The 27,217-nt window shown below is 54.1% G+C and overlaps 3 protein-coding genes across 3 annotated transcripts; all 3 read left to right on the top strand.

Annotated features, from left to right (window-relative positions):
• The first annotated feature begins 144 nt into the window (after positions 1-144).
• Positions 145-10,920, top strand: VAMP4 (vesicle associated membrane protein 4). Its single transcript, XM_033067592.1, has 7 exons — positions 145-411; positions 1,571-1,617; positions 1,918-1,968; positions 8,313-8,413; positions 8,917-8,996; positions 9,162-9,213; positions 10,231-10,920. The coding sequence occupies exons 1-7, from the start codon at positions 346-348 to the stop codon at positions 10,257-10,259; spliced, it is 426 nt and encodes a 141-aa protein (XP_032923483.1). The 5' UTR covers positions 145-345; the 3' UTR covers positions 10,260-10,920.
• Positions 10,921-13,305: 2,385 nt separating this feature from the next.
• ITPA (inosine triphosphatase) lies at positions 13,306-16,776 on the top strand. Its single transcript, XM_033067590.2, has 8 exons — positions 13,306-13,426; positions 13,507-13,564; positions 13,670-13,734; positions 14,285-14,358; positions 14,957-14,988; positions 15,578-15,693; positions 16,167-16,243; positions 16,503-16,776. Exons 1-8 carry the CDS (start codon positions 13,364-13,366, stop codon positions 16,621-16,623), a joined length of 606 nt encoding a protein of 201 aa, XP_032923481.1. The 5' UTR covers positions 13,306-13,363; the 3' UTR covers positions 16,624-16,776.
• Positions 16,777-17,238: 462 nt separating this feature from the next.
• On the top strand, positions 17,239-23,585 carry METTL13 (methyltransferase 13, eEF1A lysine and N-terminal methyltransferase). Its single transcript, XM_033067354.1, has 8 exons — positions 17,239-17,439; positions 18,182-18,929; positions 19,567-19,766; positions 20,335-20,530; positions 20,735-20,878; positions 21,018-21,227; positions 21,584-21,715; positions 22,945-23,585. Exons 1-8 carry the CDS (start codon positions 17,287-17,289, stop codon positions 23,217-23,219), a joined length of 2,058 nt encoding a protein of 685 aa, XP_032923245.1. The 5' UTR covers positions 17,239-17,286; the 3' UTR covers positions 23,220-23,585.
• Positions 23,586-27,217: the final 3,632 nt, after the last annotated feature.

The raw sequence follows: 27,217 nt of genomic DNA, 5'->3' as shown, positions 1-27,217 counted from the left end.
GCCCCTCCCCGAGCCAGCCCCGCCTCAGGGCAGCCCCGCCCCGCCTCCAATGAGGCCCCTCCCCTCCCCAGTGAGGCCCCGCCCCTCCCAGTGATGCCCCGCCCCTCCCCGGTGCGTGGCCCCGCCCCCGGGCCCCGCCATCGATAGCTCGGCGCTCGGCGCGGCGGGCGGAGCGCCGCGCACTCGATGTGACGGGGGCTCTCCGGTACCAGCCATTTCCCGCCGGCCCGGCCCGGCCCGGTGAGCGCGGGAGCGGCGGGTCCCGTCCTGGGCCTGCCGGGCGCTCCCTGCTCTCTCCTCCAGGCTTCTCCTCCCGGACACGGAGCCTCGCGGCACGGACCGGCCATGCCTCCCAAATTCAAGCGGCACCTGAACGATGACGAGGTGACGGGCTCGGTGAAGAGCGAGCGGGTGAGTGTGTCTCCTGCGGGGCTGAGCGTGGGGCTCGGTGCCCCGGTCGGGTGCCTTGGCCGGGTGTCCTGCAGGGCCCGGCAGCCCGGGGCGCGGTGACAGTGCCATTGAGGGGCTGTGCGAGGGCAGCCCCGCTCCGGGTGTGCCGCACCAGCCTCGCTGCGGCTCTCTCGGGAGCCTGTTGCGGCTCCTCCGGGCTGCATCCATGGCCGGGAGATGCCGGTGTGCTCCTGCCCTTCCGCACAGCCTGGCAGGGACACGGCCTGGCTCTGCTGCCCACGTTGGCTGAAGGACTTGAGTGAAGTCACCCTGTGCTTTAAAACTGATTTTTTCTCCTGTCACCACGGTCCCCTCACATTTTGATACAGCTCCCAGTAGTGGCCTGGTTTGGACAAAAAGATTTAACTTGCAGGGCTCAGGCTGTGCTAAAGCTCGCTTAGGCTGTGGTCAGAAATGCTGCTGCCGCTCCCGACAGCTGTCAGTGAGACCGAGCCCTTGAGGCTCCTCCCTTGAGGGAAGCAGTGGCTGCAACTATTGTATGGTGTTGCAGGTTTGCTTGAGTTGATTGAGCGAATGTGACAGGATGGAAGTGTAGGTGAGCTTCAACATCAGAGCATCAGGCCTGCAGGTGGGAGCCCAGATCTACACATGGGAAAGCAACAAGGGTTGGTACCCCAAGGACCAGCTGCTGGTCCCTGGGCCCACACCTTTAGTGTGTCACCTCCCCCTCCTGATTGTTTTTGACCCTAAGCAGAAATGTCTTTGTCCAGAACATTCAGGCTTCAGTAGGATTGTGGGGTTGGATCAGCAAGGAGGAGCCTTGGGGAGCCCTTTGGGGTGAAACAGAGGAACTGCCAGACCACTCTGCCCTCCAGCCCAAGGAAGCCAATGTGCTCCCTTGTGGTCATCCCTCTTACACCTGCTGCCATCAGATGGTGGAGAAACCACCAAAGTCCTGTAAACCCAGAGTGGATTGGATTTCCTGTGTGGATGGGACAGCCCAGGGTGGCTGTAGGTGATGCTGATGTTTTTGGGTGCAGGGCTGGAGACTCTGAGAGAGTCTCTCTGTAGTCAGAGGATGCTGATTGCATCTTAAGAGCAGGAAATGTGTGTGAGATGGTGGTTGCTTATTGATGAGATGTTTTTTCTGTGTTTGCAGAGGAACCTGTTGGAGGAAGACTCTGATGAAGAGGAAGACTTTTTCTTGTGAGTTGGAATGCAGTGTCATACCTGCCTGCAGCTCTGAGACTGGGGGCTTGGGAATGAAAACCTTTGACTCCTTTGGGATGACCTTCCAGAGCCTTGGCCTTGAGCATGACTAATAGGTGTGACCTTTTGTAAGAGTGAGATGTCCCACGGATCCTAAGACGTGGGAGGGACCCATGGGAGGTATGAAAACAATCCTCTGTGCACAAGGCGTTGGTTCTCTCCTCTGTATCTCCTGGGTCTGTTTAAAAACATGTTTTCATTGTACCTTCTGTCCTGATTACTCTTTTCTGCCTGCAGGAGGGGGCCTTCTGCACCCAGGTTTGGACCCAGGAATGACAAGATCAGGCAGTAAGTTGATGTTCCTTACTGTCACAGAGAGAATAATTTATTCTGGCACTGTGAACTGCTGCTGCTGTCTTGTCAGAGTATTTTTGTGTAGCTCATTATATGAACATTCCTTGTGCCTGTGTTCTTCTAACTGACATGTCCTACCCCATGTGTCCACAGCTAAAGGAAATCTCAGCTTTGATGCAGCCTGTCAAGAAATTGTTTGTTGACTAAGGGATAAGATTACATCACAGGAGCTTATTGGAGTTTCTGAAGCCCTTGCTGTGTTCTGGGGGTGACCTGTTCCATGCTTTTGTGAGACTCGTTCTCTACAGCATTAACCCTGAATTTTAACCTTTCCTAGCACCATTTTTTAAATTTTTGAGGCTTTTTTACCTGTGACATGCTCCTTAATGTTTCAAGAAAGTAAGTGGTCAGAAACACACCAGGACCATGGGTTTTGGGCAGCAGCTGCCCCTCTGGCATCCTCTTCTCCAGATAAAAACCTGATATAGGTGACCTGGAGATGAGCAGTGACTCACTGGGGTCAAAGCAGATGGAAAACAGGAAACCATTACAGCTGGAGGAGGAGTGGGGCAAGAAGGAAGGAGTGAACACTCTGGATCCTTCTCCCATCGAGTCATTTCCTGTTTGATGCTTGTTCAGGGCTCTGGTTTTTCCTGTGAAGGATGTGGTGGTGGTACTCACTCAGAAGTGTGGGGATACTCACAGCCCCCTGGTCTGTGTTGCCCTGTTCCTTTGCTGATCTCTGTGGAGCCAGGACAGAGATCTGTGTGGGGAGTGCTGCCTGGGCATTGTTTAGACTGGGTCATGTTTGCAGCCTGTGTGTGGCTCTTGGTTGTGGATTTTTTTCCATACCAGGAGGAAGCCAGCACAGCTCTGGGATGACTCATTGCCGTCAGCATTAGGCTGTGCTTGTTATCTTGAGGAGTGAAGGGCACTTGAGCTGCACAAGAGGCAGAGGGCAGGTGGCTGCACCCTGAGTTTTCAGGGCATCTCTGTTCCCTCCAGAGTGTGAGGGTGCTGTTGGTAGAGAGGAACTTCTCTTTGGAGTAAGCCAATGTGGATAGAGCCTCCCTTCTAGGGCATGACCTGGAATGAATGAGAAAGCTGAGAATTGGGTTTATGAGTGGGGTCTCACCTCCACAGAGAGGTAGAGAAGGGGTGGTGTCTATCCCTTCATCCTCCTCTGCTGGACAGCACCTGCAGTGGCTGCTGTGTTCCCTGTTGGTGGGAGAAAACAGGAGCTCTTCTCTTCCCATTGTCTTGGCCTGGCAGTAGGCAGCAGTGGCTCCCTTGCAGGAGGTCACTGCACCTGTGGAAAGCAAGAAAAGTGAAAGAAGCATTTAGCCAGGAGTGATGAGACTAATGACGCACACATGATGCTTGCCCATTGCCAGATATTGCCTGGATGTAGTAGATGTGGCATGGAATATGTCCCTTGGGCTAGCAAGGGGCTACATCTATGGAGCATCTAGAGTATCTGTTACAAAACAGAATTTATTTTCTGCTGTCATCAGCATTGACTGCTTTGTTTAATAAGCACTTACACCATGCAATCATCACTTCTTGTCATGGAGATCACTATGAAGTTTCTGATCAGTTCAGCCCTTGTGCTGTAGGATTAATGCCTGCTCTCATACTGAGTCAGTTTTCTTTGTTCCAACAAAGGGTTGGGTGACTGCTGAAAAACTGTAAGAAAAAGGCATTTTAAGGAGGAATTTGAGAATTTGGAGAGCTGAGGCATAGCTGGGCCAAGCTGGGGAGGCCATGGCAGTACAGGGCTGGAGCAACGAGGTGTGAAGATGGGCGTAAAAGGAAACTGGGTGGAGGATTGGGTAGAGGAAAAAGTGATGGAATTGTGGGAGCAAAGGTGTGGAACATGTAAAACGTGAGGGGCAAGACTGGAAAGTTTTCCTAGTTGTCCTTGGCAGGAAAGGGGGATGGATTGGTTCAGGGTGGAGTTTGGCAGCTGAGACCCTCAGGGCCAGCTCAGCTGTGAGGAACACTGCAGACCTTGTGGGGGAAAGAGGTGAGTTACAGTCAGCAGCAGTGAGAGGAGAAAGTGTCAGTGCCCTTGAAGCTGAGCTTTGTCCTTATGTGTCTGGAAGCTGCTTGCTTGGGGTGGACTCTGGTAGTTGAGAGAGGCACTTTGGCTCCCTTTGAGGCCTCCCATCCCCAGGGTGGGCTGGAGCTGAAACACAGCTTTTAAAGGGCTTTTATCCTTTTCCCCAAAGGTACAAAGAACAGGTAAAGGAGAGCTGGTCTCCTTTCTCTGCCTTTGCTTTGAGGCTTTGGAAGGAGTGTTGAATGTGTGCACAAGAGTCTTTTCAAGGGATGCTGGGATGTTCATCTTCCAGCTGGATTTCTTTTATTTGGAAAAGGAGCTTCTCATCACAGACCATCTTTTCAAAAATTCTGCTAAAATCAGCCCCTTTTCTGTACTGTTTGACTCACTTCACTGCTGATGTTTGTGCTTTCAGGGAGCTGTGCCTTGGGTTCTTGCTCATGCTGCTGCTGAGGCTCAGCACAGTGCTGGGGTTTCCCAGGAACCTCTTGGTCTCTGTAAATCCCCCACTGTACCACTTTAGGGGATCACCATTCCCAGCCCCAGTGGCTCTGGCTGGTGCAGGCCCTGAGCAGGGGGAAGGTTTGGGGAATGGTTTGAACTCCTGAGGCAAGAGCTGACTGCAGCTTCCCAGGGCCCACTGCAGGCTGTGCAGTGAACCCCAACCACAGTCCAGGCTTTCATCTGAAGGTGATACCAAGACCACATTGACAGGTATCATTGTTGGATATAATCCTTTCAATGACTGAAAGGCTTCAGGGAGGCATAGACTGCTGCTTTCCTCCCAGTTGGGACTAAGCAGCATCTTCAATCCAGGGCTTTGTGGCATGGTTCAGCACTGTTACCCTGGTTTTGGGAACAGCAGAGCTCTCTGCAGACAGCTGGGGAATGCTGTGCAGCACTGGCCTCCTGCCTCTGTACCCTCCATCTGCCTTGATTCTCCCTCCTGTTCCCTCTTCCCTGGGTGGCTGCCACCATCAGGGGTGTCTGGGTTGTAATTTGCACCAAAACACACACTATTAATATCAGGGGTGGAAAACTGGAGTGTGTCATGGCTGCAAAAGCCAGCTTGGAGACAAGCAGCAGCCTCAGGCAGCACATCCCATGGTGTGTGCACAGTCTGTTTACAGTGTCTGCAGAATGCAGCACTGTTGTTAGCCCAGCACCCTGACCAGCCCAGGCAGGTTTTCAGTACCTAACCCAGTGTGGCCAAAATGGAAAAGCTTATTCCTCCCACTCTGGAACAGCAGAGCACAAGAAAAGAGGAGTCTAAAGCGAGCTGAGTGCCATTGGATCTCGTTGCTTTGATGGTGTAAGCTTGCTGTCCTTATTAAAAGCATCAGACTTGCAGTAATTGGTAAGAAAAAAGGTCGTGGGAGACATATTTCATGTTTTTGTCTTTCTCCCTTTCCTGGCAGGTATTTATTCCACTTTATTTCTCTTGGAAATCTGGCAGGAGTAAAGCACATGAAGTGTATGTGTCAAAAGCCTGCAGCTCCCCAACAGGAAATACACTTTGTATTAGAGGACTCATTCCCTCTTGCCAAATAAAACAAGAAAATATTTTCTTCTTGATGTGACTTGAGTTTCCTAGCTCAGGCATGCCAAGCTAGTGGGAATTTTTGAATTTGTTCTGAAGCTGCTGGGCTAATACATAAGTTGAGCATTTTTCAGCCCCCTCCTGGAGAGGCAGCAGTGAAGGGTGGGAGAGAGCAGAAAGGGCTGGCTTAAGGTCTGGCTAAGGTGCTGTGTGGAGGTCTGAATTTCCCTGCCTTGCCCTCTTCCCTCCTAGTCTTTGCTTTGTTGTTTTGTTGGGTTTTTTCCCCCAGTTGGTGAACCATGCTACCCAAATGCATCTGTGTTCCATGGGAGTCAACACCTCAACATTTGTGGCAGTTAATAAGCCTTGAATTCTTTGTGCCTCCATTCTCCATCTGTGAAGTGTTTTGTTCTCTTGGGGACAGGTGGGGACAGCTTGCCCAGGGTTTGGGCAGGTAACAAGGGCCTTACAGCAGCTCAAATGAGAAGAGACAGGATGCTGAGAAGCAGCTTGGGCAGTAAGGGTCTGTGCTCCATAGCCCTCCCCCAAATGCTGTTAACCACCACAGCAGCTTGAAGTGACCAGCCTGTGTTGCCCCCAACCCTTTGGGGTGTCCCAGGACTGCAGCAGCACCCCGCAAGGCTCTGACCTGCACTGGCAGGGATACAGGTGGTGTTGTACTGCTCTGCAAGTTCCTAGATGCAGCGTAACCTTGTGTGCTCCCACTTGTTAGTTGTGCCAGATTAACTTGGTTACAAATCTCTTGTGGGAGGAAATCTTTCTATTTTCAAGCCAGAAAATGATTTTAGAAACATTTCCATACTGCAAATGTAGAGTTCTGCGTGTGAAGCTGATGTTTGAGGCTTAGAGGTTTTGCCAAGTTGGCTCATCTGGGGTAGCAGATGTTGGTGCTTTTCCTCTCGCCCCGAGCTGTAGCTGCATTGCTGGCAGCTCCAAGCTGGGACTGGCTGTGCCAAGGTAAGGAAAGCCCCTTGCAGAATGTGCCTGCTTGTCACCCAGTGCCCCAGGGATGGGCCATGGGGCTGTGTATCCTGTGGTGGGGGGGACACTTGGCTCCCCAGGGCACTGCTGTGTTTCCTGCTGCATCCTCGGTGCCACCTTCTGAGCTTTGCCAACAGCGGCAGCTCTGCCACTCACCTCGGACTTTGTGAAACCAACAGTGGATCAGAACAGGCTCCTGGGCACGGGCACTTCCTGCTGAGAGGTCTTTGGGGATTATCTGAGCCCTTCCCCTGTGGGTAAGGAGCTCCTGGCAGGCAGTTCCTGTCAGTGTGGAAGGTGGGAGCTGCCGCTGCACGGTGTAGGTGGGTTCAGAGATGCTGCTCCCACAGACTCTGCCATGCAGCAGAGAAGGCAGGTTCTTTTTTTATGCTGTCCTAAATAAAGCACATTTTTACATGTGCTGCTGGAGTCCAGCATGTGCCTTATCACAGCTGTTGACTCAGAAATTGATTTCAGAGGAGCTGCCTGGCTCTTCTGGCTCTGGAAGCCACAGTGGAATGGTACTTTCAGCTCAACCTGAAAGGCTAAGATGGGAAACCCTTTCATATTTAGAGATGTGGAACTCTTCTAGAGCTTTCTGGGGAGAAAAATGCCTTTTAATGACTATTCTACCTGTATTTGGAACAGTGAGTATGTGAGCAAGTGATGTGACTGCTATTGCTGGTTGCAGCTGCTCCTCATCAGCACAGGTGTGTGCTTGGTGAGAGCCACATAGCTGATAGGAGAAATGGGTCAGTGTCAACCTGTGTCTCTAATTAATTAATTAATTAGAGGCATAGTGACAACGACAGAGCTCTGTTTTTGGTTCTGCAGTGCCCCATTCACTGGCCTTGGGTCTGTCTTGGCCCCAGTGTGGTGGCTGTGGGGGAGGATACGCTGTTTCTCTTTGGAGCTATTTCTGTTTTGTTGCCTCCAAGGTCCTGCCCTTGCCTTTCTGGGAACGGTATGTCTTAAGTCATGTATTGTTATCCCCCGGGCCTCAAGAAAATCCTCATTTCTATCTCCAGGAAAATAAATGTGTATTAGCTCCAAAATACAAACCAGAACGGAGCAGTACTTTTCCACCAGGAAAATTTTTTTCTCTTGCCAGTGTATTTTTTTTCTGGAGTGAATAAATGCATTTTTAATAACCCTACTGGTGTGATTTAGGCTACTGAAGGCTACCCACAGAGTTGTGTAACCTATGAGAAGATGAATTATAACTTGGTTTAGTTTATATCAGCCACTTCTTTGCTGTCTTCTTGATGCCCCTGGCAGAGTGGGTTTAATTTAGCAACTCAGTTCCTGGAGGAGGGAACTGATTTAATTTCACCCCAAGTTATTGAGCAAAAGTGTGATGTGGAGTTCTGTGAAATGTAGAAAGATAAGGTATGGTTTTTATACTTCTTCTTTCCCCTTTGTGACCTCTTCTGTAGCAGAGGTGCCCACCAACAGCAATTAGTGCCTTTTCATACTCATTTGTGTGTTAAAGGTGTTAGATAGGGTGTCCCACTTCTGCTGACTTTCCCGTGCTCTCTCTGAGCCCCTTTTGTTCCCTTGCCCTTCCTGGCATTGCCAAAGATCACCTCGTGCAATGAGTCTCTGGCTTTCTCTGCATCCCATCAACCTCTTCTCACTGCACTTTCATTTTTGTAGGTGAGCTCTCAGATCCTGCCAGGCTGGGCAGCTCTGGTGCTCACTTCTGCCTCTCATGCTGCCTCTGCTCTGCCCCAGTGTCCAGAACCAGGTGGATGAAGTCATCGATGTCATGCAGGAGAACATCACCAAGGTGATCGAAAGGGGCGAGCGGCTGGACGACCTGCAGGATAAATCAGGTGTGATGTCAAACACTGCTCTGCTGGCCTGCTCCCCTGGCTGCTGGGCCAGGTTAACCTGGTTCAGTTCTGAAAACACCTCATGTCACACCTGGGCTTACATTTCTGTCCTTCCTGAGCGGTGTTGCTCAGCCTTGGGTGCAGATCTGGCTTTCTGCTGACTCTCTCTCCACCTTTACCTGCTGCTCTGTGCAGAGCCATTAGTTTGGAGGTGTCTGGGTGCTGTTAGTCCTTCAAGCAAAGGTAGATTGGTCTGTCTTCTGGCACTGTCCACTGGCTTGCAGAGCAGGTTCCTGTCCTCAGAGCAGCCAGTACAGAGGGAGCACAGTGGGACTTGTGTGTGTGCTCTGGTGAAAGGTGTCACACTGACCCTGCTGAGGCTTTGGTGAATCATGCTGTGGTTGGGTCTTTTATTAGACAGAACTCATTTGAGTTAGAACAGGTGAGTGGGTGCTCTGACAGCGTGTGCACCACTGAACTGACTCTCTTCTTTCCTTTAATAGACAGTTTATCAGACAATGCAGCAGCTTTTAGCAAAAGAGCCAAGCATCTCCGGAGACAGATGTGGTGGCGAGACTGCAAGGTGAGCAAGGAGGGGAACAGGCAGGGCTGGGCTTGTGGAAGGGGGGTGATGGTGGAGAAGCTCTGCTTCCTAGCTGAAAACATGCTGGGAGGCAAAGGCCTCCTTTCAGGTGGAAGCAGCTACCCCTGGCACCCTGTGTAAGGTGCCTGTGTGCTCCTCTTGCAGATGAAGGCGATCATAGCGATGGTGGTGGTCATTCTCCTGCTCGTCATCATCGGTGAGTGGCTCCACATCACCCCAGCCATGTGTGGCATGGACAGATTGGTGGCACTCTGTGCTGTGAGTGACACCCTGGTGCTGTTGTCCCTTAGGGACAGCACCTGAGCCACTCCTTGGGCTCCACTCTGCCTTCAGTCACCATAAAGGGTGCCTGCAGAGCATCCTGCAAGGCTTAAGGGTGCATGCAGAGGAGCAGGCTCAAACCAAGTCCTGCTGACTGAGACCAAAGAAAGCCAGCAGTGCCCTGCCAACCTTGTGCTGACCCAGGGCTGGCACTGACTGATCCCAAGGTGGGTGGGAGTACATGGAAACGTTTCAGGCTAGGGCAATGTCTTCCAGAAGCATCTCTACATGTATCAGCCACCTTGCCATGAGCCTGCTGTGTACAAATGCTCTTCCCCAAAGTTGATGTGCTGCTTCATTTCCATCAAGTAGCTGTTATGTCTTTGCCATTGGTCCCTTTCCATGCTCTCTGCCTTTCCTGGAGCTCCCCAGAGCAGAGATGTCACTGCTTTTCCTACCAAAAAGCTCATAATGACCAGAGCATGTTTCTTCCAGGCAGGAATAATTGATCCCTCTGCCTGCAGAATGACATGCTGCAGGGATCTAGGCAGCCCAGTATGGCATTGCAGCTTTTCTGTGCCACTGGGTCTGGAGGGTTTTCCTCCCACTGAAGTGTCCAGGGGCAGCTCTCTAACTGTTCTTGTTCCTTCAGCAAAGCCCTTGTGGCCTCTTGTCCTTCTGACACACAGCCTGCAGTGGGAGAGGCAAAACTGGCAGCAGGGTTGAGAGACAGACTGATGGAAAATCCCATCTGGTTTAGTTTTGGGAAGCTGGAAGGAGATGAAGGTAGCAGGATATGTTGTCTAGCATGTGTGCAGACAGCAGATTGCTTTAGCTTGAGGCTGGGAACACACTTCTGCTGGCAACTGCTGGGTGTTTGTCACTGCAGAAATGGGGGGACTCCCTGGCAGGGATGGCTGTGTGCTGAGAGCTCTTTCTTTGTGTTTTGCAGTCCCCATAGTCCTGAAGTACCGTTCCTGACAGGGCAGCTGGAGGCTTCGGTGGAGCTGCCTCTGGGATACCCCAACTGCTGTGTAATTTAAGTGAGATATCTGTATATAGCTTGGAAGTTGTTTTTTCTCCTGGGAACAGGAGGTGGTGGCAAGCAGCCAGGTCTAAGGAAGAGTTTTAAGAACTACCAAACAACCTTTTTCCAGTCCAGTACCTGTTCCTGCTGTCAGACTTTTGTTTTTTTTATAACACAAGATTCAGATCCCACACTGCCTGTTTTGTGGAATTCTGGGTCTCTGATTTGGAGCTGGCTACTTGCCCCTATGGTCTATCTGTATATATGGTTGAGTTGTAATATTAATAATAATAATAATAATATGGTTTGAGCAGCTCCCTACTGCCTGCTCTGGAAGGCAGAAGGGACTCTGTCTTTGAGGCAGAGAAAAGGGGGGGCTAAATGTCTGAAGGGAAATGTACCAATATATTATGAGGAACCCATTCTCATGAGGGCAATTGCAAGGGTGTTTTTCTCTTGTTCAAAAAAAAAAAAAAAAAGAGAAAAAATGAAATTAGGTTTTACTGTCCAGAAGACTTTCTGGTCTTGCCATGGGAATGCACAAGCTCAGTGTTTTCAGTATTGCTGCTTACAGCTGTGACTAAAGACATTCCAGTAAACCTATTTTTGACTGTACATGTGGAGTTTTTGCACATCTTCATCAAGTGTTGGAGGACATTCAGGGCTCTGAGGCTGGGAGTCCCTGTTTCTGTGTGTTCTTAACCAAAAGTAAGAAATGTGTGTAGAACCCAGCAAGCAGCACAATTATATAAAGACACAGCTGGAGAACAATTCTCCTGACACCCATCCACAGTCAACAAGCCCAGTTCATGTTCAGAGCCCTTCACCATGATGTGGTGTTGTGGTCCTGAATGGCAGCTAATTTCGCTTCCTTGTGATCCAGGGGGGTGGGGATTATCCCCAGACATGGGCACTGGGGAGCTGTAGGGATCCCTGAGCTGGAATGAACAGGAACTGAGCTCCTCTATCCATGGGTGGGACTCTGGTGTTCTGGCTGTTTCCAGCCTTGGTCTCAAGTGCTGGTGGATTTCTGTCAGCTCTTTATTTTTGGGAGCCTTCTCCTTTCCAGCCCTGAGCCTGGCACTTCAGTTAAGTCAAGCTCTTCTGGTTCTCTTTTTTTGGTCTTTTCTGATGAGAAAAAAGACTTCTGCTTCAGCTTCTGCTTAGCTGTCCTTAGCTAAGCACATGTTTGAAATAACTCTGGAAAGGGGAAATGGTGCCTCAGAGAATTTCCAGTGCCATGTCCCAGCTTCCTCCTCTGAGCCTGCCCCCAGGACCTTGTACAGTTTCCACCTGAGTGCCTGCCCCATGCAGAGAAGGGGATTAGGAGTGAGCACGGCAGCCTGGAGGGTTGGATGTGATTACAAGCTGGGATATAAACAGGGCTTTTCCCACAAGCTAGGTTTTTCCTGCTGAACTATAGGCTGTTTTTAACACCATGCGCTCAGTGGAAGGGACAAAAGTCATCCTTTGGCTACTCTCTGTCTGCAAGGGACTGTGAGGGTGGATGAGGGAGGGACTGGGTCTGTCTCCAGGGGGCTGCAGATCCCACTGAGCTGTTTGGCACCATGTCCTGCCAACTGGAAAGTGAGTTAATTCACTCCTGCTGCTGCAGAGCTCTGCCAGTGCCTCTGCCTTTCTCCTCCAGCCCAGCCTTGCCTTTGCTGCTGGTGCTGCCACCCACAGCAGGACCTTGGTGCCACAGGTGCCCTGGTCAGAAACATCACAGGCACAGAATTTGCTAAGCAGATTGTATAGATGTTCTTTTTTTCCCCCACGAGGATGGAAAGACCATTAGAAATGTCTGCTCATGGGTGGTACAGAGCAGTCCTCCACATACTCCTTTGGTGTTGTGGTTTTATATTGCAGCCTGGACTGGTGGCAGAGGGAACTGCAGTCAGCAGAAAGGGGTGTTGTTTCCAGCACTGTCTGCATGCTTGGGGATTGGTTTTCACTTAGGAGATGTTATGAAGGAGATTCTACAACAAAAACAACTCCTTCACCCAAACTTTGGGTCTGTTTTACCCATCCCTGCATTGTGCAGAGGACGGACCATCAGCTGCTGTTTTCCACATGATTTCTTTTGTACAGGGAATGGCATCTTTGGCACAAGCAGTGCATTCCTCCTCCCGGCATCGCTGCTGTGAGCCTGTGCTGTGACCCCGGCTCCCCGTGAGGGAAGGGGGGCTGCAGGCATGAGACACGGGTGTGGAGAGGCTCTTGGCTGTGGCAGCTGGGCAGCCTGGGGGGAAGGAGGGTCCCTCCTGAGGAGTCCTAGTGCAAAGCAGGAGTGCTGCAGGGTCTGGCAGTGAGGAGGGGCCTGGAGGCACGGTGGGAGAGCTGGGACTGTGCTGCTGCTCCTCCCAGGGCCCTGCTCCCCACCTGTTTCTGCAGCGCTCGACACGGGCCCATGGACAGAACCCTTGACTCGAGGAGCTTTTGCTACAGCCCCCAGCCCGTCCTGCATTTACCCGAGATGCAGGGCAGGGAAAGCTGCCACAACCCGAGCCATCAGTGCACTGCCCTCAGGTGCTGGAATGGGGCGTGGATCAGTTGTAGGTTCAAGGCACTCAGCGCTGGGGCTGTTCTGGGCACAGCTGTTCCCAAGGGACCGCTCTGGCTGTGAGAGCAAACCAACAACGATGGAACTTGATCGCTCCGACACCGCAAACCTGATGGCAGAAGGCGCAGAGACGCGCCAGAGGTCGGAGGGTGAACAACAACAGTGCTTGGAGCACCATCCCCTTCCCGATTCCCCAGCTGCAGCTGATTCCACTGCAGGAAAAACAGCGCGGCATCCAAAGGCCGGGCTGTAAACAAGGGCCGGGGCCGTGAGGGACAGGTTGCCATGACAACCCGCCCCGCCCTTTGCGCGCCTCTCGCGAGACTTTACCCCAGCGCCGAGAGTTCCCGCCCCTCTGGCGCGGGCGGATGCCTTCCCCATTGGCTGGACGATGCGGGGCGGGCGCGCTCCCCATTGGCCAAGCGCTGCGGGGCGCGGCGGCGCCACGGATGCTGATTGGCTGCTGGGCGCGCATGGGCTGCGCGCGCGGTCAGCATGGCGGCACCGGCGCGGCGGAGCGTCGTGTTCGTGACAGGCAACGCCAAGAAACTGGAGGAGGTGAGGGCGGCGGGACCGAGGTCTGGCCAGCGGGTTTGCCTCTATCCCTCCCTCCTTTTCACCCCTTTCTCCCTGCGCAGGTCACGCAGATCCTCGGGGACTCCTCTCCCTACACGCTAGTGGCGAAGAAAATTGACCGTAAGTTGTTGGCAGGGCCTGGCGGGATGCGGCGGCTCGGCTCGGCCCGGCCCGGCCCGGCCCGGCCCTGCCCTGCTCAGCTCTGCTCCGTCTCTGTGTCCGCAGTGCCCGAGTACCAGGGGGAGCCGGACGAGATCTCGGTGCAGAAGTGCCGCGAAGCCGCCCGGCAGGTCACTCGCTCTTTCCCCTCTCCCGGCGGAATGGGTGTGCAGGGACCCCAGACAGGGACATTGGAGCATCCAAACCGGCCCCTGCTGGCCTCGCTGCTCTCCCGGCACCCGCCGCTTCTGGGTTGTGCTGTGTCCCTCTAGAAGCGGGAAGTCACGGGAGCGCCTTCAGTCCAGGCGCGGTGGCTGCAGGACAAAGAGTTTTATATCTGCTGAACATTCTGGGATGGGTGTCTTGAAAGAACCAAGTGAGGGCTGAGGCTGGATAAAAATGCAGGCATGCTTCTGGAACGCAGGCTTTCCCTTTTCTCGTCCTCCAGGATGGCAGGGACTGTTCAGCTCTGCTTATTTTCCTCCATATGAAACCTTCCCTGCAGTTCTTCAGCGTCTCTGACTTGCATTGGGAGAGTTTGGGTTTGATTGTGTCTGTCTGGTGTGGGTTGCTTTTGAGGTCAGGTGGGAACATGAGGATGGAATAGAGCAAGGGAATGGGTTTGGAGGCAGTACCTTCATTTAGGTCTAATGTTCTCCTTCTCTTGGGCTGTCACTGTAGGTTCAGGGACCTGTTATAGTAGAGGACACCTGCTTGTGCTTCAATGCCCTGGGGGGCCTTCCAGGACCCTACATGTAAGTAGGAGGGAAGCTGTTTCCCCTTTCGTGTGCCGGGGTTGGGGCACAGGCTGGCAGGGTGGGCTCCACACTCCAGAAGCAGTGGGACCAAGGAGGTGATTGCTGCTCTGTGCCCTGCTCTTCATCCTGCAACCCAGGGGCTGGACTGAACTCCTTGAGTCCTGCTCTAAGTCACAGAGCATGAATGCAGAGACAGACCTGTGTTGTTGGCTCTGGTTTCCAATCTGTGGTGCCTGTTCTGGCAGCTTGGGAACCTGTCCAAAGAGCAGGCTCTGTGCACCAAACCTTCCAGCAGGAGTCTGGCATGAGTGCCCCATAGGTTCTTGTAGGGACAGCTTTAATCCAGAAGGTAACAAAGTTATTCTGTGTTTATATGGAGGCAGTAAATTAAATACCTACTGCTGTTTTCACTGTGTCCCCTTCAGCTTAAGAGGTAAGTCTGTCCTTCCTGGTAAATACTCCAGAATGAGTGATCTTACAGCACACTGAGAGGGATTCAAAGGCTATGAAAATTTAAGCAACAGTGTCCCACAGATGCCTGTGTCTCTGAGAGATAATAGCAAAAATTGATCTTCTCGCTTTCCTTCCCTTTCAGAAAATGGTTCCTGGAGAAACTCAAGCCAGAAGGTACTGCCCTCATTTACTGCTCTGTGTGTAATCCATTCCTTTGCCCCTGAAGTGGCTCCATGCCCATGCTGGGGGATCCAACAGGTTCCTGGAGCCTGTTCTGGACATTCGTTCCCTGGGTGTTGTTTTCCTCAGTAGTTTCATCCCTGAGACTCCTGCCTGTGCAGGCTGATGGCAGGGCTTTTGGGAGCATCTTGTTTGTCCTCAGTGTGACCTGGAAGACCTTCTTCTCCGTGTGACTTCAGGGCAAGCCCCTCCACTAATGCTCCCCTCCCCAGCTGTGCCTTGAGTTCAGTTCAGAGTGTGACTGCAAATCCTGTGTTGGTCTCATTAGCATGAGCATTAATCACATTCAATCACTGGGGGCTTCAGTCCTTCCTGGTGCTGCATGCTCTGTTGCTTCCTCTCCCAAATTCACAGCAGGGCTCTGGAGATGAGATCTGAGGCTCTGGCTTCAGTCACAGCAGGGATCCTGCCGAGAACATCCCGGTGCCATGTGGAACATTCCCCTCATCCATGCGTGCCTGGGTGGGTGTGCTGCTCTCCCAGGGAGCAGCAGTTCCTCCAGGGTCCCTTCTGTGTCCCTCAGGCCTGCACAAGCTGCTGGCTGGCTTTGAGGACAAGTCTGCCTATGCGCTCTGCACCTTCGCCTTCAGCAGCGGGAACCCGGAGGAGCCAGTGAAGCTCTTCAAAGGCCAGACCCATGTAGGTGGGGTGTGTCTGGGGAAGGCAATGTGCTGAAGGGGGGAGGGCTGTGCTCTGAGTTTCTAGCAGCTCTGGCTCTGCTGAGGACAATTTTGGTCGCTGAATGTTGGGAACAGGCTTAGGGAGAGTGCAGCTGGTGGGAGGTGGGGGTGCAGCCCTTTGGTCAGTGGTGCTTCCTGAACTCTGCACATGACCTCAGTGTCCTCAGCCCTCCATCTCCCTGTGACAGAGCTGTATTCAGGTACAGTTCTTAGCTCTGTTATTTGGAGAGTTCAGAGCACTGTCAGCATAGGGCAGCATAGTGAGTTTGGAGCTGCTAATTTTGGTCACATCCTGGGGAGGAGCTGGGAAGGAGGACAGCACCCTGCAGAGCCTGTGGTGACTGTAGTGTGAGCTGTGGCTGCTGTGTCTGTTTGAAATGTAAGTGCAAGGGAAGTGCAATCGTTAAGGGCTTTTTGTGCTTTCCCATGCAGGGACAGATAGTGGAGCCCAGAGGCGCTCGGGATTTTGGCTGGGATCCCTGCTTTCAGCCAGATGGCTACAACCAGACGTAAGTGGTGTTTTACCTGCAGCTCTTTATGTAAAGCAAACCTCGGTCAAGTGTGTCCAGAAGAACTTGCTTGGGCATCAGGAAGAAATGTCCTCCTGGATCAGAACATGGTGGGTGATAGGAAACCCCCGGATAAGGGCTTGTGTCACTACAGACACCCTGCTGAGCCAAGCAGGGAGGTGAAGGGGGAGCTCTCGGTGCTCGGGGGATGTGCTGTAGCGTCTCTGCTACCGACACGTGTGGTTTCTGTCCCCTGCAGCTACGCTGAAATGCCCAAGGCGGTGAAGAACTCCATCTCACACCGGTACAAGGCGCTGAGCGAGCTCTCAGCCTTCTTTCTTCAGAACGACTCGACAGAGCCCCGCCCCGCTCCCAGCTAGCGCTGAACCGTGGGGTCTCACCCCACACAGAGTTAGTGGGGTCGGGAAGGACCGCTGGAGATCACCTAGTCGAACCGCCCCCGTGCATGTCACATGCAGCCCCGGCAGAGACTCCCTCGCGGGATGCCATTAAAGCTGCTCCTTTTCAACCCACCGCTGCCTCCTTCTCCGCCCTTTTTGATGCTTCAGCGGTGCCGCACAGCCCAGCGGGTGCGGGCTGTGAAAGCTACGCGGTTCTGATTCGGGGGCGGTGTCGGACCGGGACCGGCACCGGGCGGGGGCGCGCCGGGGCCGCTGCGCGCTCTCGCTGGCCAATGGGGGAGCAGCCGGGGCGGGGACAGCCAATGGGGGAGCAGCCGGGGCGGGGTCAGCCAATGGGGAAGCGGCCGGGGCGGGGACAGCCAATGGGGGAGCAGCCGGGGCGGGGTCAGCCAATGGGGGAGCGGCCGGGGCGGGGACAGCCAATGGGGGAGCGGCCGGGGCGGGGTCAGTCAATGGGGGAGCGGCCGGGGCGGGAACGGCCAATGGGGGAGCGGCCGGGGCGGGGACAGCCAATGGGGAGTGGGCGCGCCGCGCCGCGCAGCCGGAAGCGGTCAGCGCGGGGAACACGTGGGGCCGCGGCGGGAGTCGGGGACGGTCCGGTGCGGTCCGGCCCGCCCGGCCATGGAGCTGCTGCCCCGCACCCCCGCCGAGTTCGGCTCTGCACGCTACTGGGATCGCTTCTTCCGCCAGCGCGGGCAGCGGTCCTTCGAGTGGTACGGGGCCTTCCCAGAACTCTGCCCCGTTCTGCACAAGTATGTGCGGCCCCGCGATAAGGTGAGCGCAGGCTGGAACCCAGCGCTGTGTCCCCTCCGGGCTCCTCCTGGTCGGCGAGCTCGGAGCTTGTTTTGCCTGGAAAAGAGGAGGCTCAGGAATGACCTTACCGCTCTCTACAGCTCCCTGAACGGAGGTTGTAGCTAGCTGGAGGTCGGCTTCCTCTCCCAGGCAACCAGCGACAGGATGAAAAGACATAGACTTAAGCTGCGCCAGAGAGGGTGTAGGGTGGACATTCGGAGGATGGATTTCATTAGAGAAAGGGTGCTTAGGCATTGGAATGGACTGCCTAGAGAGAGGTGGTGGAGTCACCGTCCCTGGAGATGTTTAAGGAAAGACGGGATGTGGCACTCAGTGCCGTGGTCTGGTTGGCATGGTGGTGTTCTCAGAGGACTTTTCCAGTCTGGTTGGGTCTGTGTGTGAGGTCTGACACAGATGTGAAGCCCCCAGTGTGCCTTAGCAAGAGGACAGGAGAGACCTCTGGCTGGCCCTAGTCTGGGGAGCTCTGGGGGTTAAAACACCGGAGTCATTCTCAATAAACATGCAGCACATGCATCACTTTTCTGCCCATGAGACTTTTCTCTATGGACATCTTATCTTGGGCCTTGGAGAGTGAGTTTGCAGGCCCTTGAGGGCGTGGTTTTCACAGAGGGCTCCTAGACACATCTGGTATTTGCTCCTAAAATGGGGGGGGAATGTTTCCAGGGTGTTCTCGCCATCACGTTGCTCTCATGCTGCTGCCCAGGTTCTCGTGGTGGGCTGTGGGAACTCGGAGCTGAGTGAGCAGATGTATGACCTAGGCATGTGTGAGGACATCGTCAACATTGACATCAGCGACGCCGTCATCCGCCAGATGCGGGAGCGCAGCGCCAGCACGAGGCCAAAGATGAACTACCTGCTGATGGACATGCTTCAAATGGACTTCCCTGATGGCCACTTCCAAGTGGTGCTGGACAAAGGCACTCTGGATGCCCTCCTGACCGATGAAGAGGAGGCCACTTTAGCCAAGGTGGATCAGATGTTTGCTGAGATCAGCCGGGTCCTGCAGGTAGGAGGGCGCTACCTCTGCGTCTCCTTGGCTCAGGCCCACGTGCTGAAGAAAGCTGTAGAATACTTCTCCCAGGAAGGCTGGGTCGTGCGTGTCCACCAGGTGGCCAGCAGTGGGGACAAGCAGCAGTTTGTCCTGCCAGTCTTTGTGTATGTCATGACCAAGTTCAGGAAGATCCCTGGCTCAGCAGCACAGATCCTGGAGATCTGCCCTGAGGAGCAGGACAAGCCGATGCGGGTGGAGAGCGCGGAGCGGCTGGTGGCAGCAGTGAAGGACAGGCAGCATTATGCCCTGCTCTGCAGCCAGATAAGCAAAACCCCCTGCAGGGAACAGGTTTCCTTGGATCTGTGTGACAAAGAGAGCGGGAAGCCTCGCTACACGCTGCACGTGGTTGACAGCCCCTCGGTGAAACCTTCCCGGGACAATCACTTTGCCATCTTCATCAGTGAGTACAGCCTGGGCAGGCTGCAGTCAGGTGGTTGCCCTGGCCAGGAGCTGCAAAACGGCCACCCCTTCAGGCCCTGTTGAATGGGGCTGGAGAAGGAAATAACTCACCTGTGTGGGGTTGGGTTGATGTTTTAGTCCTGCCTTGGTGTTGGGATATGTGCTTGCCTTGTGGTGCCAGCAGAGATCTGGCACGGAGCTTGTTGGGCAGAAGGATGCTGCCTGCCCTGCCTCCAAGGTAATTCCTGCCTGGATGCTGGTGACAGCCAAGTTAGCACAATGCAGCTGGGAAGGCATCGCTGCTCTGCCTGGGTGCTCTGGGGCTGTGCTCACAGAGATGTGTCGGCCTCTCCCAGCAGCACCACTCCCTTCCTGCATGCCTGCAAAGCTGGGGCTTAGCACAGCCTGGAGACAGGTCAGGAGCCTGCTGGACACCCCCTTCTAATGAGATGTGGCTTTTCCAACTTCTTGCATGAGCCTGCCCTAAACAGGGGATATCCTGGCTCTCCTGATGATCGCAGTGCACAGCTCTGGCCAAGCAGCGGTACCTCCCTTAAATGTCTTGCTATCCCTGTGGCTCCTCCCTGGGAGGCTGGAGGGCCAGGAGCAGCCCAGGCTGATGGCAGCCCCTTCTGCAGTCCCACAGGGCAGAGAAACCGAGTGGCTCTTTGGGACAGAGGAGGGGCGGAGGCAGCTGGCGGCCAGCGCGGGTTTTGGGCGCCTGCTCACGGTGGCCCTGCACAGGGAGCAGCACTACGAGGGCATGGCCGGCATCCAGGCAGAGCTGTCGGGGAAGGTGATGGAGCTGGCCCCACCGGGCCTCCCTGCCCGCCAGCAGGTGAGCCCCCACTGCCCAGCCCCATGGCTGGGCTTCCCAAAACAGGGCCAGGCTGGCTCTGCCAGCAGGAAAACCCTCTTCTCCAAGGGAGACCAAGCTGCAAGGTGTGAGCTGGATGCCGTGGTGGGTGGGAGGTGGGCCTCAGGTGCAGCTTCCCTCCAGCAGTCTGCCTGTGCTTGGAGGCAGGATTTGAGGTGCTTTTGTGTAGGATTCAATATTAAGTCCTTGCCCTCCAAAACTCAGCATCCCAAGAAAAGCAGAGATCCAGAAACCTTGAAATCATCCCTGTCTTAATACTGGCTTTCACTTCTGTTCTTTCTGACTTCTCCTTCCTGCCCAGACTGCACACATCTGAGCTTTTGTAAAAAATGTTGCTGTGTTTGCTCCCTGTATTCCCTGTGTTTGGAGTGAATCTGGTGCAGATCCCCAGCTCTCCTGTGGCATCCCACCGCTCCTCTATTGTGTTTGTTTCAATCCTGGCTCTGTAGCTATAGTCAGGACAGTAGGAATGCCAAGCTGTCTTCCTGTAGCCTTTCCTCCTTCACAGCAGCCCCTGTCCTCCCTGCAGGTGCCCTTCCTGTCCGTGGGAGGGGACATTGGGGTGCGGGCAGTGCGGCACTGTGGCAGCAGCCCCCTGAGTGGGGACTTCGTGGTGGAGGACGTCAGGGGAGATGGCACCTGCTACTTCCGCCGCCTCGTCTTCCTCCAGAACAGGAACGTGGTGCAGTCAGAGGCTCGGCTCTTGGCCCCCACGCCTCTCCCAGGTACGTGGGGCAGGGGCCAAGGCTGATTATTTGGGGTGACAGGGAGTGAGAGCAATACAGGAAGAAGGTAGAAGTCCTGCATGTCATGCCCCAGAGCAGCTCTGGCAGTGTTTTTACGCAGTGGGTGGGACAGGGCTGGGGGTGGCAGACAAAGCACCTCCATCTCCCCCCTTCCCTTACTGGCTGGTGTCTCCTGTGATTCAGGCCAGAAGAAGCAGAGGAAGGACAAGAAGAAACCCAGCCCCACTGAGCCACCTGGAGCCATCGACAAGAGCTACCTGTGCTGTGAGCACCACAAGGCCATGGTTGCAGGGCTCTGCCTGCTGGGGGGCCCCGACGCCCTCCCAGGTGACGAGGCTGGCAGTGAGAGGCTGTGCTGGGGGCAGGTGCCCTGTGTGCCCTTCCCAAAGCGGTTTGGGGACGGTGGGTGGGATGAGCAGTGACATTGTGGCATGCTGGTGGCTCACTGGGTGCTCTGGGTTGGCAGGAGAGCTGGCAGTGCTGGTGGTGGGGCTCGGCGGGGGCAGCCTGCCCCTCTTCGTCCATGATTACTTCTCGCAGGCCCGTGTGGCCGTGGTGGAGATCGACCCCTCCATGCTGGACGTGGCCACGCGCTGGTTCGGTTTCTCCCAGGGTGACAGGATGCAAGTGCACGTCTCTGATGGCCTGGACTACGTGGCCAAGCTGGCAGCTGAAGGTACCAGCCATCTCACAGAGCATTTCAGCTGCCCCACTGAGCCCAGTGGGTGCCATGCTGGGTGGGTAGCAAAGTCCTGGGCTGTTGTCACCACCTGCTTCCTCTCCCTGCTGTGTGTCACGATCTCCATCCTCACCAGGTGTCTGCAGCTCACAGCCTGTCCTTGCCAACCTGTGTAGAGGACCTGAGATTTGTTGCTTCCCCCAGCACCTAGGGCTTATAAAGAGAAACCCCAGCAGAGAATTCACCCATAACATGGCAGAACGGGTGTCTTGACCATCCCATCTTTGTCCTTCCCATGTGTGTAGCTCACCTCTGTCCCATAGGATAACAGCTGTCTGTGCTTTGTCCTGCAGCACCAGCCCAGTACGATGCCATCATGTTTGATGTGGACAGCAAAGACCTCACGGTGGGGATGAGCTGCCCACCCCCAGCCTTTGTGGAAAAGCCCTTTCTGCAGAAAGTTAAAACCATCCTCAAGCCAGAAGGTAGGAGGGGAGATCTGGCTGTGTTCCTGTGGCCAGGCTGGCTGGTTCTCTGTGGAGTTTGGGCTGTGCCAGCATTTCTCATCCTGGAGAATAGTGGTCACAGCCAGGATTGCTGCATGGCATCCCGTTCTCCTGGTGGGTCCTGCATCTGGGTGTTTCAGTGGGCACTGTTGCAGGAACTCAGGACTTCTGAACAACTAACCAATGTGCTTAAGCAGAAGCTACTTTATTGTTTACATCCTCAAACTACTGTCCACATGATCACACATTATTTGATTAGTGTCTCTGTCTTGTCCACATGCTCTACACACCTCTTTCAGGAAAAATGATTGGTTACAGTCCAGTCCTTCACCACCCTTCTTTATCTAGTTCTTGCAGTCTTGGTATTCTGGTTTTCAGCCTTTTTTTCCCCCAGTTTAGCACAATTTATTTTTCAGTAACCTTGACAAATTCCAGAGTGTTGGATAACTGAAGATGGTTTGGCTGGACCACTGTGGCCTAAGCTGTTCGAATACATTGCTACACCCTGTGACAGCAGGATGGAGAGGGTGGCCTGCAACGCTGCTGGCTCAGGCAGGCTGAGACATCCCAGGGGGGCCAGCAGAGTTTTCTGGAAGCAGGTGTAGGCATTACCTGAGAACAGATCTTGTGCCCACCCACAACCTGTATGGTATCAGGGATGTGGAGTGGGGCTGGAGGTACCGGGGGGGACATTTTCACCAAGGTGGCAGTGACGCCTAGAAGAGCTGGAACAGAGGCCAGACAGAGTTCAGAGGAATAAAATGGATATTTATTGAGAGGCCTCCAAAGGCCACACCCTGGCAGTACCAGTGCCACACTTGTGGCCCTGCCCAGATGGTTCAAAGATGGAAGCAAAAGAGGGCTTGGTCACAAGGTCTCACATTTTTATAGGTTTTAATCCATTTGCATACAGAAGTCAACTGCCCAATTAATAGCATCAAATAATGGAAGTTTCATCCTCCTTGCATGCTTGCTTGCCTGCCCTCCTTATTCACGTTTATGCTTAGGCTCTGAAGTTTGAAGAGCTTGTCCTTGAGTCCCCAGCTGGAATAGAATTGTTTTGCCTTCACCACCTGTGAAAAGGTCCTAGTAACCCTTAATATAAAACTAAATATGTACGCCCAAGCAGAACAGAAAAGCTTAAGGCATCAGTTTCAGGGTGGGTACATGGGCTGCTCTGAACTCCCCTCGCTCTCTCCCTGCTGCAGGAGTCTTCGTGCTCAACCTGGTGTGCCGCGACGCCGGGCTGAAGGAATCCGTGCTGGCCACCCTCAGGGACGTCTTCCCGCTGCTCTACGCCCGCAGCATCCAAGGGGAGGTCAACGAGATCCTGTTCTGCCAGGCGGGCCCCGCGGGCCGGCGCGGCCCCGCCGAGCTGGGAGAGCGGGCCCGGGCCATGGAGGGGGCCCTGCGGCAGCCGGGCCGGCCCTGGGACAGCTCCTGGGCGCTGGCAGACATGCTGCAGGCCCTGCACATCCTCTGAGGGGGCTCTGATGCTGCTCTGGCCCCACAACAGGGTGCCTGTGGCTGGCACTGCCGCCCAGTGCTGGCCTGGGCCTGCTGGAGGGGTGGGAGTGGCACGGGACGTGGTTCCTGCAGGAGGGGTGAGGGAGGAAGGTGTTGTGGGACTGCAGGACTGTGGGTTTGGGTCTGTCCTCGTTGCTCTCCCACTTGGGGAAAAATATCCCAAATGACTCTCCTTCCCCTTCAGTGCAGCTCCTTTTGTTCTGATGGTGCCTCTCCAGCATCCAGCAGCCCCAGCTCTGCTCCAGGCTTGCTTGTGGATGTGTGTGGGTGGGCTGTGAGCTGTGAGAATAAAGTGCTCAGGGGTGCTCTGAGGCCCTTTGTAGTGCTTTGCTAAGGCTCATTTCTGAAGTACCCACACCTCTGGAAAAACTACAGGCACCTCTGCACTTCAAAGGCATGTCCTGGCAGCAGGCAGTTGGCCCTTGCACCCACTGCCCCCTCACCACTCACCCTCCCCAAAATGCATCCCACAATTTTTCCCCTCTTCTCAATCTCTCCACTGAACTGAAACCCCCAAGCTTGGAGCTCCTCTGCCCCAGGGCCAGCAGGGACCCAGCCCTGGGCTCAGGCTCCTGGTCACACCAACCCACCCACCCACCCTGCTGCTGCAGGTCAGCCTTTCTGCAGGCTGAAAGGGCAGCCAGAAAATATCCCTTGGGGTGTTCCCACAGCACCTCAGTCCTGCCAGACAGCTCATTCAAGAGCTGACCTGTGTCCTGGCTGGTTACAGAGCAGCTGACCTGCATGACCAATTCCATTCATTCATCAGAAGCTATTTTTGGGGGACTTGCCTTTCTCCCCTGCAACAACTGGTGCCAAAATGAGCCTGAGACACGGTACCAAAGTGACCAGCTTGCAGACAGCAAGGTGACAAACAGGTGCTTTGCCACTGATCCTGCACCCTCACTCCATGCTCCCTTCTGCCACTGGCAGCCTGAGAGAGTACTGTCTATCTGACAGTTGCTTCCCAAAGAAAACCTTCCCCATCCACCTTTCCACATCCCAGGGAGCTAACAATGCACCAGGAGTAGGGATCTGTGTCCCCTGTGTCTCAGCATCACTGCTGGGGCCATCTCCCAGCTCTGCAGCTCACACACCGTGTCCCAGCAGGGTTTGGGCTGCCCCTCTTTGGCCTCTCTTTGCTTGGAAGAACCAGCTCTCCTCCATCTGTGGGAAAACCTCTGCTGCTTTGAAAGCAGAGTGAGAGAGTGGGTGAGCCTGAGAGTTTGCAGTTCCCCAGCTCCATGGGGCCATGGAAAGCGATGCCTTAAGTTTGAGCTTTCATATTTTCCAGATTCTGTACTGCATTAGTGTGTGACTCTGAACTCCATATAAAGTGTAGGCAAGTTCTCCTCAGTCAGGCAGAAACAGCTCAGGCACACAAAACAATCCTTTTCCAGCCCCAGAACCAAGGACACCGCTGCAGCTTCAGCCCCAAAAAGTGCAAACAGCAGGGAATTGAGGAGAGAATCTGGGAGGGTGGGACTGCAGAACCTGCAGCTGGAATTGGACAGTGAGCCCCAATATGGGAATGGACCCAAACTTATAAAAGTGTGAGAACTCGTGACTCTGAGCCCACCTTGGGTGTAGCCACAACCGGGCTCTGGCACTGCCCAAGGTGAATCCTTTGAACGACTTTTCATAAATCCCTGCTTTATTCCTTTAAGTCTGTGTAACCTCTGTTCTAGGTGGCCTCTTTAGGCATCAAAAGGACACCCCAAAGGCTCTCAGCCCCTGAAGCAGTGGGGACTGTGTGGGCACTGCACCAATGCAGGAGATGGGGCTGTTGGTGCCCAGGATGCACCATGGCAGCTGTGCTGCCAGGAAGCACCTCCCTCTGATCAGCAACCAGGGAATATCTTCATTTTAATTTGCCAGCAGGTTCTACTTTGGGAACTGCTCTGTTCAGATCCCTTCTCTGATGCTTCCTCCCTTGTTCCCCTTCACACAGAGGGACAGATGGGTGCCCTACTTTCTCCCTGGCCTACCCTGCATCTACACAGAGGGGGCAGATGCTTTTTTTAATAAGTGCTTTTGATGGTTCCCAGGCCCAGGAGAGCAGGGCTGGCCTGCTCCTTGGCTCAGATGAAGGCTGACAGCCTGGCTAGGTGCCCTCTATGTCACTCACCACCCAGCCACTCCTCCAGTGTATTCTCCTCCTTCTGTGGTGAGTTCAGGACAGCATGGGGGAGAAACAAGGCTGAAGCTGGAGCTGAAGTGTGCCTGCCCCCATGCAGTTTCTAAAGCTCCTCTGTGATGAGCACTGTTTTGAAAGATGTCTATTATCTACCTAGCTTAGCAATGGCAAATTTCTCAACTAGATCAGCAGTGCTGCATTTACTGGTTTTTTTTAGCTTAGTTTGCAATTCTCAACATAATCTTAATGACATAGGTTTGTGTGTGCCCTTTATTTCACCGAAACCATTTCCTTTCTTCCCCAGGAGCTCATACAAAGGCTGCCTTCATCCCTCCCTTGTCCAGTCCTGCCATTCTGTTGTGCTTCCAAAATGCTGCATAACGCCACATCCTGGTGACAAAACAAAAGCCATCTATTAGAAACAATGTGAGGATGAAATCTCAGCTCATTGCAGCTGTTCTTGCAGCTACTGATAGCCTGGCAACTTTGGTCTGGAAATGAATTTCAGCTGGAAAACTGGAGTGCTGCAAATCCTCTTCTGCAGGTAAAACACTCCAAGGCTGGAGTAACTGACATGTAGTAAATATTCCTCTGCTGGCAGCCAAAACATGCAGCTAATGTATATGTTTGGCAAGGGTGATTCTGTCGAGTGTTTTGGCAATGTATTCATGTTTACATCCCTTACTCCTCACTTCCTCCCCTCGCAGCGTAGGCACGCTGTCAGTGGCGGGATAGAAACAAGCTCTGCCGTCACTTAGCAACCTCCACTGGCACTGAGATGTTTACTTTTTGCCTTTCTGGCTTTCCCAGCACAGAAAGAACCGGGTGTGTAACTCATCTCACAGCTCAGGTGTGAGGTTTTACCCAGCTGGGGATGCTTTGGGCTGGTCCACCCCCTCCTCAGAGCATTGCATCCATGTCCTGCTGCCTCTCCAGCAAACAGGACACTGGGAATTTGTGGGTCAGCCCCAAGTTTCCTGAGCTTGGAAGGATGCAGAGAGGTTTTTTGGCCCAGGGTGGCTGGAGGTAGGCACTTGGAGGCAGGCACTGAGGGGGTGCCATACCTACACCCCATATGGTGTCACAGGAAGAGAAGAGAAAGAGAAGAGAAAGAGAAGAGAAGAGAAGAGAAGAGAAGAGAAGAGAAGAGAAGAGAAGAGAAGAGAAGAGAAGAGAAGAGAAGAGAAGAGAAGAGAAGAGAAGAGAAGAGAAGAGAAGAGAAGAGAAGAGAAGAGAAGACTCCAGTTCCCTCTCAGGAACAGGGTGGAGGTGGATAAAGGACATACTGTCATCAGCTCAAAGTACAGCAAGCAGCTGGGAGAGATTTTGCAGCAACAAAAGCTGCAGGGACTGAGCTCTGGGCTGATTCCCTTCATTCAGCTGGGCAGAACCTTGGCCCCACTGCCTGGGGATGCTGCATGACATGGTCCAGCACAACAAGGCCTGCAACAGCCACTCCCAGAGGCTGGAAGCACGTGGGAATTGTTTTGCCCATGGAATTTTCCCTTGGGAAGCACTTGGCTTGTCAGGCTTTGTGGCCAAGGAAGCAGGCGTGCTGCCAGGCTGCAGGGAGGGAGTGCAGCTCTTTCCTGGGGTGCTCAGGGCTGCAGGGAAGCATCTCTGCAGGCTGCAGTGCAGCACGGTGCCCTTTTTCTACCCTGCAACTCGATGCACCCGACTAAAGAATGCGGCTGGAGGTCACAGGGCAGGAGAGAGGAGACATGGGCCAGGGATTGGGCTGTCCTGCGATCAGTGAGTCAGCAGCGCCCCGGGCTGTGGGGGGAAGGCAGAAGCACATCCTCTTTACATGGAGAAAT

The sequence above is a fragment of the Catharus ustulatus genome, chromosome 9 (assembly GCF_009819885.2).
Source record: "Catharus ustulatus isolate bCatUst1 chromosome 9, bCatUst1.pri.v2, whole genome shotgun sequence".
Lineage (NCBI taxonomy): Eukaryota > Metazoa > Chordata > Aves > Passeriformes > Turdidae > Catharus > Catharus ustulatus.
The sequence above is the reverse complement of the archived record's forward strand: the minus strand, read 5'-3'. Positions and strand labels throughout refer to the sequence as shown.

Excerpts from the sequence above, each read along its gene's own strand:
- VAMP4 (XM_033067592.1), top strand. The coding sequence starts at position 346 with ATGCCTCCCAAATTCAAGCGGCACCTGAACGATGACGAGGTGACGGGC. Across the intron at positions 412-1,570 it reads GCTCGGTGAAGAGCGAGCGG|AGGAACCTGTTGGAGGAAGA; the intron begins GTGAGTGTGTCT and ends CTGTGTTTGCAG. Across the intron at positions 8,997-9,161 it reads TGTGGTGGCGAGACTGCAAG|ATGAAGGCGATCATAGCGAT; the intron begins GTGAGCAAGGAG and ends CTCCTCTTGCAG.
- ITPA (XM_033067590.2), top strand. The coding sequence starts at position 13,364 with ATGGCGGCACCGGCGCGGCGGAGCGTCGTGTTCGTGACAGGCAACGCC. Across the intron at positions 13,427-13,506 it reads ACGCCAAGAAACTGGAGGAG|GTCACGCAGATCCTCGGGGA; the intron begins GTGAGGGCGGCG and ends CTCCCTGCGCAG. Across the intron at positions 14,989-15,577 it reads GGAGAAACTCAAGCCAGAAG|GCCTGCACAAGCTGCTGGCT; the intron begins GTACTGCCCTCA and ends TGTGTCCCTCAG.
- METTL13 (XM_033067354.1), top strand. The coding sequence starts at position 17,287 with ATGGAGCTGCTGCCCCGCACCCCCGCCGAGTTCGGCTCTGCACGCTAC. Across the intron at positions 18,930-19,566 it reads TCACTTTGCCATCTTCATCA|TCCCACAGGGCAGAGAAACC; the intron begins GTGAGTACAGCC and ends CCCCTTCTGCAG. Across the intron at positions 20,531-20,734 it reads GGCCCCCACGCCTCTCCCAG|GCCAGAAGAAGCAGAGGAAG; the intron begins GTACGTGGGGCA and ends CCTGTGATTCAG.